The sequence below is a fragment of the Tauraco erythrolophus genome, chromosome 23, assembly GCF_009769465.1.
Source record: "Tauraco erythrolophus isolate bTauEry1 chromosome 23, bTauEry1.pri, whole genome shotgun sequence".
NCBI classification, from domain to species: domain Eukaryota; kingdom Metazoa; phylum Chordata; class Aves; order Musophagiformes; family Musophagidae; genus Tauraco; species Tauraco erythrolophus.
In genome coordinates, this window is record NC_141487.1 from 6,721,947 (window position 1) to 6,736,174 (window position 14,228).

The following is a 14,228-nucleotide window of genomic DNA, read 5'->3' on the forward strand; positions in this document are numbered from 1 at the left end:
TGTATTATCGAAACATATTTCAAAATGTGTGCTGTCATCTGAAAACGTATATAAAGCTTTATTTATTTTTAATTTATTTCTGCTCTCTAACTGCCTGAAAACATAGCAGATTAGCATTGTTACCAGTTCAGTCAAGAAGCTTAGCAAGATGCTGGACAAGTATTTGAGATCCAGAGAGAGGTGGTGCATATTGATGGGTGTTAGATGGACTGCCATGGTGGCCAATTAGCATGTGTTCAGGCACAGTTCTAGAGAGCTGACAGGTTGATGGAAAGACCAGAATTTTGGGCCATTCTGCCTTTCACGGAACCCACAGATCATGGCTTTGCTTTCTCCAAGTGAAGCTATGCTTTTTGAGGGCTTTTGATTTTGAAACCCAGGATACAGACCTAGGATGTTTGTCTTAAACTGAAGCAATGGTGATGTGGGAGAGAAAGCAAACCACTAGTTGTTGTAGAATTTATTTCTCTTTGTTTAGAAGAAAACCTCCTTACCCATGTATGTGAAAGGCTTTGCTGCCAGCTATTTCCTGTAATAAAAATAGTGATAAATGATTCTCTGCTTTTTATCAGGTTTTCTTCTTATCACCCCTTATCTCCTAGCTTGTCGTTACTCCCTGGGTATGACCTCAGCTTTTATCATTTGTCCTTTAAGTGATCTTGAAGGAAGGGGAAGGTGGGGTCACTAATTCCTTAGTGCTGTTGCCCTGATCACTTTTTAAAATGTACCTCGTAGTGCCAGCACTATTAACAAGGTTCTATGTAAAATTGCAGCAGGAGGTTATGTTCCTCTCTGCTGTCATAAAACAGTCAAAGGGCTTACAAAAAAAAAAGTAGGAGAGGGTGAGCAAAAAAGATATTAATTGTTTTGATGTAGAAGCTGCAAGAAGCTTCATTTGTGTCAAAATCAAAGTTGTTGGTGTTCTGGAACAAGGGACTTCATATCATGCCTTATTGATCGAGAAAAGAAGTGTGATGTGTCATAGGTCAGTGTTAAAATAGCACAGGCTTTTTGCATCTAGTGGCTAGACACGTGGACCTCTTTCCTCAGGAGATGACTGGGTGGATAGAGTCTACTGATGGGTTTGTGAGAGCATCCGAAAAGGGATCAGATTTCTGCATTGAACACTGCCCTGGGAGCTGCCTGCTAGAACTCTTGATCCTAAGTGCTACCGTAGGGTTCTCTTTCCTTGGGTCAAGGAATTTGGAGCTGTAACTGACTGGAGCTTGACTAGAGCTTTACAGAAGGCTGCATTTATGCCAGGTTTGGCCCACTGACTTCGGACTGTGGCAAGCCTCGTTAATGCCTGCCTTTGTTCTTGGCTGTGTAGAGTATGAAGGGTATGGCACCTCAGTAGCTGTGGCTAAAAGCCTCTCTCTAAGCAGGTGGTTTATGTACTCTTAACCCGAGGTGATCTCTTGAATGGTATCAGTATTTTGGGGCCTGGGTCCGTGCTGACAGATAGCTTGTTGTAGGTAGCTTTGTAGCCGATGCCATGCTCTCTCCTGTCAGGGAAGGATTAAGGCTGCAGTTTGACAAGCACTTCTGTCAGCATTAGTCCTGCCTCATATTCCTGCCTTTCTGCTATCTTTTCCATTGTGCTGGTGTGCCTCTTTGTATGGCTGTGTGATGAACTGGGTCAGGGAGCTGATCAGAATTAAAAATAGCTTGGCAGGACAAGTTAACTGCATAGCTACACTATTGTCCTGGCACATCTGAAGGGATGTAGTGATAGGATCAGGGTAGGTAGGGTCTTATAACTGGCTCAAGAAGATGCTTATCGGACTTTTCTCAACTGGATGCAGCAGCTGTAGGGTAGTTATATACTACAGATAGACCTGTTAACTCTTGAACTCTTGGTCTTTTAAACTCTTGAATGACTGAACTTTTGATTCAAGATGCTGCATGCCGAAGATGGCTGATGTGGGAAGTTACCTGATGTGAGCAGCACCTCTATGAACACACACTTTCATTTTAATCAGTTTGCAAGCTACAATTTTGTCTGCCTTGGAAGCTATAAGGAAGCTAGAAAACAGCTTAATTCGAGGATTTAGGGAGCCTTTTCTGTGGCCATAAGTTGAGGTGAATGTCTGGACTTCCTACTCAGTTCCCTGCTTGCAGTTGCTTTTTTTTTCCCCTCTCTCCACCCAAAGCATTATGTCAAGTTAACAACACAAGCAGAAAGAGTTTGAGATTATATACGAGTTGAGAAGATGAGGAGCAGGAAGAGCCAAGAAAAGGGAAAAAGAAGGCATCTCTCTTAACAGTTCTGTTTCTGATCTTAGTAACACCTTACAGAGCTGGTAAACAGCAGATGTCGTGAGCCTAGTGCTCATTAGAAGTCCTCAAAGCAGACTTGAAACAACTATGTCTCAAGACATTTAAACTTCCAACACTCCCTAGATAGGCTCGTCACAACAGCTGCTGAAATGCAATATGCCTGAGGTCTCTGTTTAATAAATAAATTCAGTTGACCCATTCTGGGGAAGATGGCAGCAAAAAGCCCTAGTGAAAACTGCTGGTTGTGAATGCTGGAGCAGGGAGCTGGATGGGAGTGTTTTGTTTGCCTTTTGTTTTCATCTATTTTGCATGGTGCCCTGATGTGACTTGGAGCTAATCCTCGAAGTGTAGGCTTAATTGCAACATGCTTGTCACTTAATTCACCTCAGCTTTGTATATATATTTTCTTAATTAGTTTATTCCTCCAGCAATCATTTGCAGTGTTGCTGTCTGTGTGCATTATACCTCTGAAGACATGTCTTGGAACAAAACTTCAACCAGTGTCTGGACAATAGAGACAAAAGCAGAGGGAGCAGAATGGCAGGCTTAATCTATGGTGAAGCATTGCTTTGTTCCACAGGGTCTGTCCTGCTCCTTCAAGCTGACTGAAGCCTTCTTGCTTGCAATTCTAGTCCTAGCCTCTGCGTGAAGAAACATAAGCCAAATTCCTGAATCTGCAGAAGTGCTGGAGGAAGTGGACAGGGAGCACAGGAGGGTATTTATCATGGACTTGATGGAGTTTTGAGATGCTCGGATCCTCATCAGCTCTACTTAGCTTGCCTGGAGTCATCTTTTATGGCCAGAACTGAACCTGAAAGAGGGTTTGGGGAAAAGTTCTGAAGCAGGAGGAGTAGAAACCGTCACAGCTGTTGGCCCTTACTGAGAGTAACCTAGAACGGCAATGTACAACCACGCTGCTGTCCCGTGGCCTCACAGTTGTTTCCCATGAAGATGTTTTTGCAGTGCTCTGCCAATATGGCTTTTAACAAAAACAGTTAAACTAGAAGCTTGAGCAATAGCTGCAGCTTTCGTAGGCTTAATTCCACTGCAAGATGGGCTCGATGTTGATTGGCTGTCATTTACATGAAGTTCTAGTTCACTGTTGTTTCAGTCTCACTCAGTTTGTCCTGAATTTACCAAACAGAAGAAAATAAGATGCAGAAAAGCAGAGGATGTAACCTCTAGCGCTGGGAAAAATATTACTGTCTGGCACAGCTAATAGTCTGGATGCTAGAAATCCATTTTAATCTCTTCTGCGGAAGACTGAGCATTCCCTTTTGTCCTTGTGCTTTTCCGTTCCCCATATCTAATCCTTTATGAATATAGCATGGATTAGATGCATTTACACACTTAAAAATTCCCTTTGGATCTGTTTATAATAATGTGCAGACTTTCTAGTTCTACACCCTGAGCTTGAACCCATTGGTATGCTTTAGATAAAATGTCAAAAAGGCAACCTTTCACTATTCCAAGCTGTAACCTCTGGAAAATTGTTTTGGCAACACTTCAAGAGAATTCCCAGGTTTATGTCCCAGTGTTCATGATAGAGGTGAGCTTGCTGTCATTTCTTTGCCTTTTGGGCCACTGACATAAGCCTTTTTGCTCCCTGAACCTTGTTTGTATTTAAAAAATAAATTAAAAAATTGTCTGCTTGACCAAGTTATGGGAAGAATTTAATGTTTCTCTAGTGGTCTGAGCTGAAGGACATTATAAGTAAGCAGAGGGGGGTGAGGGAGTGCTTGGGTTTTGTTTTGTTGTTTGTTGGGGTTTTTTTTGAGCAGGCTGTTTTCATTATAAATGTGATTCAAAGGATACAGATTAGTTTGGCCAAGTTGAAATAAACCACGGTTCTTGGCCAAAATGGAACATTAGGTCATTTAGACTGGACTTGTCATCTGTGCTCCATCCCTCTGCTCCCCTCCAAATACCTTGTTTTCAGATTATTTCATAATTAGATTTGAGTTATGAACCATGAATAGTTGCAATGGAGAAAAAGGGTTAAAAATTGTCCATGCAGAAGGCAGAGATATGAATATAAATGAAGCTCAGTAGCATTTTCGTGTGTGTGCAAGCTACTCCCAGAAGGGACAGCTGCTTCTCCCATTTGCTTTCTTGACAGCTAGGGCCTGAGGCTTTCTAAAAATAGCAAGTCATTGAGAAAATCAACAGAGCGTGAACTGCACAGCTTTGCAGGAGTTTCCACAGTTGAATTTATGGGCTGTGCAGCGGCGGGGGGGAAGGGGAGACATCCTCTCTATTCCATGGAGGCTCATAACGCACATCCCAGGAAAGCACTTACTCCATGTTAAAACACCAAATCCTCCTGGCTGGAGGACTGCATTGACAAAAGGATGCTGGCTCTTTTTAGCTTTAAGTCCACAGTCATGTCCTGTAAAAAAAAAATTAAAAAAAGAAAGGGGTGGTGAGGGTGTTACGGGGTGAGCGAGAGGATGTTTCTACTAACCAGAACCTTTTCACCATGCGCCTTCCACAGTGGTGAGAGGGGACCGGTCATGTTGGGATACGTGTTGTATAAATCTTTGTGGCAGCAGGCAGGTTATGGAACCAGTGCTTTTCTGGGGTTTGTGGAAAGTAACTGCCCTGTGTTCAGGATGCCTCCTGCTCTGTCATGGAATACAGACAAGTGCCTTTATGCAAAGTGAATCCTCTGTTTGCAGACCTTCGATTTCTCCGCTCTCCTTGCTTGCGGCCCGTGTTTACTCCTAACTTGAAGTGTGAGCATTAGCCTAACTTGTCACTTCTGCCTTGAGGAAGGATTGCAAAGGTTTTGCACAGGGAAGGATCTGTTTTGATGCTTCTTGCAGTAAAAACCAGTGCCTGCCAGCTCTGTGGTTACATGTGGTTTGTGCAGTGAGACCTCTTGTGAGCTAGTCCTCCAAAAAGGGCTACCAAGTGCGTGCTGGCAAGTAGGCTAGAGGAGGGTGAAAACCAACTTGGGTAACCTTTTGCTTATTTCTTGAAATAATCATACCTCCTGCAGTGAGGTAGCAGTAATCGAACAGGCAGGTATAATATACTGTGCTGGGCTAGTCGGTTCTGTGATGATACTGACCAGTGCAACAGCTGACTCTGGGGTTTGTCTCTTCTCCCATCTACAGCATCAGACAGTGGGTGCATAAAACGGTCACTCTGTACTTTCTTTCTGTGGTGCTTTTGCAGTAAACCTCATTGCTTGGTACAGTTGATGTTTTGCACCGGTAATGATTTATGGAGCCTGTACGTAATACCTCAGAAACACACTTCAGCCTGTCATGAAAGCCAAAGTTTATATCCCTGACTGGGATCGTGGGGAACGTCCTGCAGACAGGAGCATCAGCACGTGACAATCCATGATGTGGTAGCTCTGTGGAAGGAGAGATGTGGACAGAAGTTTGGGGCAGGAAGCATGGATGTGAGAAGCTGGAGGGGGTCCCACCCTGGTTAGTGTCACGCTCCCTCTCTAGCGTAGCGCTACAAGGAGCCACAGTACTGAGTTGCTTGCAGGAGCACTTGCACAGGCAGCAACCAGATTTAGAAATCTGTAGCTTGGAGTTGCTTTGTTACCTTGGAGATGGGTACAGCTAATAGCATCAGCATCTTTGCCTTCCTTGGAAGGTATGGCTGCTTGTGGTGTTACCTGCAAAATGTCCGTCAGTGGAGTCCTAGCTGTCCTGCATTTTGGACAAAAGTGACAATCCTTTTGCTGCAGCTGAAGGGAAATGGCACGCAGTCCTGTTCTCCCGAAGCTGCCACTGGAAATATTGTGGGCTGTTTGGCAAGGACATCAGTAGTTTTCAGCCTTTTCTGCAAGGAGCTGGGATCAAATTTGTACTGCTTATCGAAGCAGCAACAAAACCAAGTGTTAATTTACCAGGCAGACTTGGAGAGACAGGAGTTGGGGTGTGAATGGAGGGGGGGCAAAGGAAGGGTCCCGCAGGCAGATGAGTATGGGGTGGGAGCTGACACAACACCGAAGTGATGCAGGAGAGATTCCTAGCAGAATACGTGAGGAAAGCAAGATTAGTGCACATCAGACATCATTTTAGAGGTGCCACGTTCCCCATATTCACCCTACCACTGATGTTAGTTTTCCTATGTAAATGTTTAAAACATTTTCTGTTGTCTTGGATGGAGTCATTCAGTCACCATATGCACCCATTATGCTTTACCTTATTGGCTTCCTATGTGCAGTGCTTTTAAAGCAGGAGAGGAAGCTTTAAACAAGCCAAGCATGACTGCAGCCTAACCATACTGGCTGTGTTCAGCATTGTGGACCTGTGGCCTTGCCTCTTCCAATGCAAAGAACTTGTCTCCTAGGAATTCCAGAGGCACGTAGGCAAAGGTGCTTGTAACTAGCTCACAGACAAAGTCTTTAGTGTAGCTATGAATATTTCTCTGTGCTTGGGCAGTCCATGTAGTTCAGTCCCTGGTACAGCTGCATCAAGGAAATCCTTTCCAATGGCGATGTGCCAGATTGCTCTGGGTACCACCGTTGACTTAGAACAAGACTGGATGTTGTGCTAGGTAGTGTGGGGCAAACATACATGGAGAAGAAAACAAAAGAGAGGGACCAGTCTCAGATCTTCACTGATCCTAGGAATTGCCATCACTGACTCATGTCTGTTCTGCCTTTGCCTCTCCAGGCTGCAGCTTATGCATCAGAGGACGGTGTTCTTACAGAGGCCATGATCGATGCCAGAGTAGCTGATGCTGTGCAGCAACACAAACAGAAGATGGAGTGGCTGAAAACAGAGGGTGCTGAAGCAAGCAAAGGGACTGGTGGAAATCCACTCCTGCCTTTCCCCAAAGGAACACCAGTGTGAGAAGTCTGCAGGCTTCAGACCACCATGTGTGCAGAAGTGGGCATGGGAAAATGCTGGGAGGGTCTTTTGGGCAAATGTTTGATGGAGTCATGTGTCGAGAGAAATGTGTCCGTTGGTGCAGGGGAGGGGGTACTGCCTCAGTCTGCCTTTGATTTTGTGTTTTTAAAGTGCACCAGAGAACAACATGGTTTAAATAAGGCAGAAGCAACTGTATTAAAGGACCCTCTTGCTGAAACACCATTGACTGTGTTAGTCTGTATGGCCCGTCCTGCTAGAGAAGCTCAAACTCCAAGTCCTTTGCAGCCATTTGACAGTATTTTGGGGTCTCCCAGTGACATGGGCCTGTGGGAACCCAGGCCCTGTCCAAGCCTGCTATTCTCATATGTTTAACTTTGTAGGGTTTATGCTCCAGCAGAGGTATTTCTTATCTTTTTTCCACAAATCCTGCCCATGACATACTTCCTTGCTCACACCTCTGTATGGCATCACTTCTTACTCTCTTGTTGTCACCCTTTCACAGACTCAGGGTAGACTTTGTGTTAGAGGTGTATCTGGTGTGGTTCACAGCTGCACCTGGTTATCTTGGAGTCAACTCTTAGGAGAAACTACAGCTGTTCAGTGGGCTGGCTGAGAAGCATTGGGACTCCTTGTGGTGTGGCTACACTTGCTGATGCTTGGCTGCTGCCTTTTGTCTTCTCTGTGCATGAGTCTCTGGGAGGATGGCTGCAGAGCCAGCCTGCAGTGCCACACTGCAAGGGACTAAAAGCTCTGGAGCATGACTCCTTGGTGCTGAAGTGGTAAGTGGTCCAAGCCTGAGAGCTTTTATGCTCTGCCAGTGTAGCATTGTAGGATAACAGCACACACTCTCTGGAGCACAAAAGGTTATTTGAACTCAGTGGAGCAACTGGCAGTTCCCATAGTGCAGTCTTGAAAGCACTGTTCAGGATGCTAGGTAGCCCTTCAGACACTGCTGAGCTACAGCAGGAACTGCTGCTTCTCAGGTTCTGATGTGTCTGTCCTGACAAGATAGCCCACAATGCTTTGGTTGCTTTCTCCAGCTGGGTACTTGCTTCTACAGCTAGTCTGAGAGCAGCCCTAGATACATTTTTGCCTGAAGCTTATCAGCTTTCTCCCTAAGGAGATAAGTGGGCAAGGCTCAGTAAGACTGTGTGGCACACAGGTGTCCAGCATGGTCTGAAGAGAGAGATGAGTGGGGCTTGTTTGCTACTGGTGGCTGCCACCGAGCTGCTCTTGCTACTTGAGTCTTTTGCTGCGCTTCAGGAACAACGGAGAAAGGTGCTATTGTCAGGTCATGAACACGAGCCTGTCTCGATCAGATGATATTTGTTCCGTCTGCGTGCATATAAGAGACAGGTCAGGGAATCTCATGTTTTTTTTGGTTTTGTTACGCTTTTTTCTGACTTTGAACTGAATTTGAACTCTCTGCTTTGCTCTGAATCCCCTTCTGTAACAACACTGTGCAAGCAAATTTGCCTGACCTAAATCTGTGCCCTTGAGTACCTTGCTGAGATGTTCTTCTCCAACAGGAACTGACAGCAATCCCTGCTTTGTCCATTTCTCTGGCGGTTGTTGCTGAGCTTTGAGAGATGCACCCTGACAAGAGCTTGTGAGCGTGGCAGTGGAACAGGGCTGGTCACCAGGGTCCTCAAAATAGAAGCCTTGTGGGACACCAGGAAAGAAATAGTTCTCGAGGCTGCAAACCTTCACTGTTTTGGGCTGCCATCTTATCTCAAAATAGTTCTCTGATACTAGTTCTCTAGATGCTATCTACAGGGCAGACACCATCTGCCCTGGATGCCAAGGCAGAATTTGAAGATGCATTTTAGAAGCTGCTCCTTTGTTAAGGACAGGTGTCCTACAGCAGTAGTGTGTGCCCAGACTTGCATGCCCCGCTAACGTTTCTGGTTGCAAGGTACATTGCTGTGGAAGCATGCTGTAGAGGAAAGGGATGAATCACTGCATAAACTGAAACTGCATACTTTATGTTCTGACTGACTGCAATAAACTTGAATGCTGTTTTTGCCTCTCCCCTTCAGCCTAGGTGTAGTTGTCCTTTTAGTCCATTGATTTACTAGAGGATTAGCTAGTCTAGGCTTTCCCCTTCGTATTAAGATTTTACTAGAATTCTATTTCTGTTAAGCCCTAAGAGATGGAATAAAACTAAGCAGAGCCACTGCTAAAAAGCCCTTGCTAATGAATTATGCGAGCGAGCAGTCTAATGTTGTGTGATTAAAATCTGATTGTGACATACACCTTCAGTACTTCAGCTCTCACTTCCATAATCATCTCCATGAAGCACAAAAGGAGCTGGAGGAGGAGGGGAAAGGTACCCTGTCTTGTCCTTATGCTGTCTGACTGTGCTTTTGCTGATACCAATAGCCAGGAAGAGAATCCTGCTGTAAAGCTGTGTGAGAGGCACAGCAGTTGCTGTCTCAGCTATTTCACGCAATTCCTCCTTCAGATTGCATCAAATCCCTACATGGAAGCAGAGGGAGCACAGTGCTTGTGATGCAGCTATGATCCCTGCTTCTGCGCTGTGCAGCAGTGATTAACTGCAGGTTCAGGAGAACAATTAGCTAAAGTAACCTCTTGCTGTAGCAGGGAAGACAGCAGGAAGCATAGGCTGACCTACGGGTTCTTAGGTTTGCCCGAGTACAGAAGTACTTTCTCAGTGAGTTTTTAAGGGCTTTTAAAGACCACTCTTTAATCCCATTGTTTGTGCTCAACATCCTTGTGTTCTGGTTAGTGGCATGGGAAATGCTGGGAACATGGGTAGCTGATACACTCTGCAGTTCTGCACCTGGTCACTCTTTAGTGCAGCCTGGGACAACTGTAGCTGTCAGGCTTGAAAGTGCTGCTTTTCTCAGTGTTGACACTTCATTTTTTATTTCCTGTGGAAATAAAGTTCTTCATCCATTCTCTCATGGTTGCACACTGCTCTTCCTTCCTTCACATCACGTGCCATGGGGTGTTGGACTGATGAAGCCAGCTCTCTTGATATGTGTCCGAGGCACTTTTGGTACCAGCTCTCGAAATCCTACTTTTGAAGAGAGATTCCTTGTCCCTCTTGCTATGCACGTTGCTCCTAGCCACCAGCTAGGTGATTTCATGCCCTTCTGCCTGCTGAATAGCTGTGCCAGTTAATGTCACTGCTGCTGTTCATGTGGAATGCAACAGGAAAGGAGGAAAAAAAGGCCACCTGTTGTTCAACTACTGCCTCATCAAAGATTTAAATGCAGGGCGTTTGTCACCTCTGCCAGCCTCATCACTGAGTTTGGTTTGCTGTCAACTCGCAGGATGAATGATGTCCCTGTGGAGGTGGCACCCAGCTAGCTATTTGTTAACACTCAGTGCAGGGTATAGGATGGCAACCTCAGGCTGAGGTTCTCTCCTCTCCACAACGCTGAGTTATGAGCTAATAGCACTTTATTAAAATAGTATTTTCTATTGGAGAGCAAATCTAAGAGCAGATGGATTAGCAAGCGATCCATCACTCCCCATCTTTGCCACTGCCAGCTGAAACGCCTTCTCTGTGCTTCAGCGTTGCAGCTGGGAGACAGATTTATGACATGGTCATCTATCTATTCTCAGTTGCCATCCATTGAAGCATTTAGTTTCAAGTGTGATACACTGGGAGGAAAGTTCCATTGTGCAAGTACAAGGATGCAAACGCCACTCACTTTCTCACCAGTCTGTGTCCCATGCTGTAGGACTTGGGGAGCAAGAAGCTAGGATCAAGTTTGAGGGTTAATTGTAGGTCAGTTGTCCTGCAAGAATTTCATAAGCCGAAAATTACAATAGAAAAAGCCTTTCTCCAATGGTTACCTCTCCACGCTGCTTCTCTTGCAACCTCCAGGCCATTCATGAAGTGCATCGCTGAGTTTGCTTCCATAGGCTCCTGGTGCTCTGCTGGACCTTGTGATTCAGCCAGCACCTCTCCCACAGGCATCAACCACTCAGGCACTGGGTTAAGGCAGAGTTTACCCATCTGAGCTGCAGTACAAGAGGAACCAAAGGACTTCAGTCAACTGGATACTCAGTAAGTGTCACCAGGCTGTGTTACTCATCATCTCTTCCTACCAAGCACTGACAGCAGAGAATGGGTGCCTGGTGAAGGACAGGTATGGGTCAAATCTTGCTTTGAATGACCTGGGACAGTGTATCCTTGCTGGCTGGCTTTCCTTCTCTTTCCTCTGATCCCTTGAGGTAGCACAGCCTTACCAAATCTTGGTAATATCTTCTGATATATGGCATCTCCTGGAATGAAGCTCTAGCAGCATTATCAAGCTACATGACATTATTATTTTATTTTATAAGATGTGAAAAGGGGAGCACCGCATGGGTAGCTCTGAGACATCCCCAGGCAGTTGTCCAGCTCTTGCCCTATCTCTAATTGTTCTCAGCTCGAGAGAAGTCAGATCATTTGTCTCTTTCTGGCCGTTTTTTACCCCAAGACGTAATTTGAGATGCCAGTGCCTGCAACTACCAGTCAGTTCCATGACAACAGCTCCCTGCCTTGCTGCCTGGGTGTTTTTTTCCTCTCTCTCCTGCTGCTGTGGGCTGTTTTATTCTTGTTGTGGGGGTTTCTTTGCATGGATGTTGGACTTCTAATTGCTGCTCTGCTTTCATGTAGTGTCTCCACCAAGCCTGAGATGTGCACAGATTCGCCCAAACTGAGTAGAACACCTTATGCATGAGCATCTTTGCACATAAGTACTGCAGTCTCACTCAGTGTCAGAATTGCTCTGTTTGTATATGTGTGGTCCTGTTCCAGGAGAGAAAAGAGCAGAATAAAGAATATAAAAGGACTGGTTCATGGTGGCAGATTACGGTTCTGCTAGAATGGGAAACGAGCACAGCTCCTCTTGTCCATGCTAAAGCCCTAGGTTTCCAGCAGCCTGCCTTTCTTGCTTGCTCTTGCAGGCAATAGGCAAGAAAGGCCCACACTCCTCTCTGGAGGTAGCTTGCACTCAGTATTTGGTTTTAACAGTGAAATATTTATCTTTAAATCAGTTTTGGACCTTAGAGCTTCCCTGTGTTCCAAGTGAGTGGGAGACAAGCAGGCTAAAATCTGGGACAGTATCCTATGATGTCACATAATCTGGGGGAAATTGCACAGCCCTTCTTCATAGCTTGAGGCTGGGCACAGCTTTTCCCCACACCATTCAAGCCAGGTTTGTACCACCTCTTGTCTTAAACCTCTGCCCTTAAACTGGTGACCTGCTGGTCTGCAGTGCCCCTAGCAGGCGCCGACCCCAGGAGTAGCGTTTGGTTCAAAGGTTGGAAAAAACCACTCGGATGCAAAACATGCAAAAAACTATTTTACTGACAAACAGCAAAGGACGGGCTTAGTTTCAGGAGCTGAACTGGTTATCTATTATACAAACATCTTATTGAAAGGGAAGGAATGGCCGAAATACACTCACTCATTGACCCAAATAAAATCACAGTGTGCTTTTTCTATTGCCTCCCCCACCCCTAAGCTCTCCGTGGCCTTCAGCTGCTCCCCTTAGCTTCAGCACAGCATTGTCACCACTCCCAGCATGGCTGCTGGAGAACACAAACTCGGTTACGTTTGCCTGTGCAAGTGTATTTAATAAAAAAATTAGCCATTATTGCTTTTCAACCACAGTAGAGATTATTCTGATTAGACTCAGAGCAGAGTATAATCTCTCTCCCTGGTAGTATCAATGTGTGTTGTACCTCTTCCTGTCTGATGCATGCAAAATTGGTTTGAGTGCAGAAAAAAGAAAAGAAGGATTAACAATCAAGGAAAACAGCACTCCCAAATTTTGTTCTTGTGTTCTCACTGCAGAGCGCTATTGAAAAAATAGTGCTTTTTCCACTGCTTTAGTCATTGTGAGCTGAGGGTGCTTAGCACCTCACAGGATTGAGCCATCCTCCTGGTGTCACCCTCCTGTGGAAATCCCAGGGCTCAGCTTGAAGAGGGGACTAGAACTAGCAACCCCATTGGAAAATAAACCAGTGCAAATGAATGGGAGCTACTAGAGAAGAGGAACAGGCTTCATGCAGTGAACGCAGGATGATACACACACATAAACACACAGACGTGCACTGACACACACACAAAACCAGAACAGTATCCTGAGAGCTTCATCAGGATGCAGCAAACTGGCAGCCAGACTCGCTGTAGAGCTCCTCTTTACAGCTGTCCCCATTTTCCTACTCCTCTGCTTCCTTCTCTTTTGCTCCAACAGCCTACATGCATGGAGGTTGCAGGCCCGGCATATTTTTTTTTTCCCTTTTTTTTTTTCACTAAGTTCACTTGCTTCTTCATGGTCTTCTGGGCACTTCAGTGAGCCAGGCTGGTCTAAGAGGACAGTTCATCTTCGCTCCATCCTAAGGTAGAACCAGCAGTCCTGTGTCTCTGCCTAACAGCTAATGCCCCGTCTGTCCCCTACTCTGCATCCCCTTGCCTGCCACTGGAACACACACCTGTTTCACCAGTGTATCCAGGTTGCAAAGCATTTGATCTAAATGTCTGTCTAGTTGTACTGTATGCCCTAGTAATAGAAGTTCTATTATTTCACATCCAGAGGTTCTCTGGGAGCTTCTGTTGGCTATTTCTACCTTCAAAGCCCCCTGAATGCAGAGGAGACCTTCATTTACGCACACACTCTCCATCAATGCCACGCTGAATGTTAAACTGCTGCTGTGAAGCTGTCTGGAAGTGAAATTTGAGGGGAGACTGAGGCTCCCTGTGTTGTTTATGGCCTGCAAGCCTCTAGCCTTCATACAAGGGAAGGTGAAGGGTGAATGTTGCCCTCCCTTTTCCAGGGGAGCCAGTGCATGTGAAATATTTCCTTCACAATGTGCTTTCTCTCAAGCTGGGGAATGACCTTGGATCAGGACTTCCCTGGCTGCCTTGCCCAGGGCTTTCTCCTGCCTAGGCTCACCTAGACTTTATCCAAGGTAAGCAGAGGCTATTGATGTCTGTGTTTGCACTGCCTGCTGTAGTCTTGAAGTATCAACTCTTGGTCTCTTGCAAAGTCAGTGGGCTTCAGCTCACCTGACACCATTTGCATGGTGGGGTGTTTGTTTTGTTTTGGTTTTTGTTTTGTTTTTTTTTTTCCTCCACAGAAT

At 45.5% G+C, this 14,228-nt stretch overlaps 1 protein-coding gene across 1 annotated transcript in view; it reads left to right on the forward strand.

Moving 5' to 3' along the window:
- The window catches only part of ATAD3A (ATPase family AAA domain containing 3A), a 28,338-nt gene extending 21,022 nt beyond the window's left edge, over window positions 1-7,316 (forward strand). Inside the window, exon 16 of the mRNA XM_086625551.1 lies at window positions 6,924-7,316. Within this exon, the coding sequence (XP_086481677.1) occupies window positions 6,924-7,103 (180 nt within the window). The 3' untranslated portion in view covers window positions 7,104-7,316. The remainder of the gene's footprint in view (window positions 1-6,923) is intronic.
- The last annotated feature ends 6,912 nt before the right edge of the window (window positions 7,317-14,228 follow it).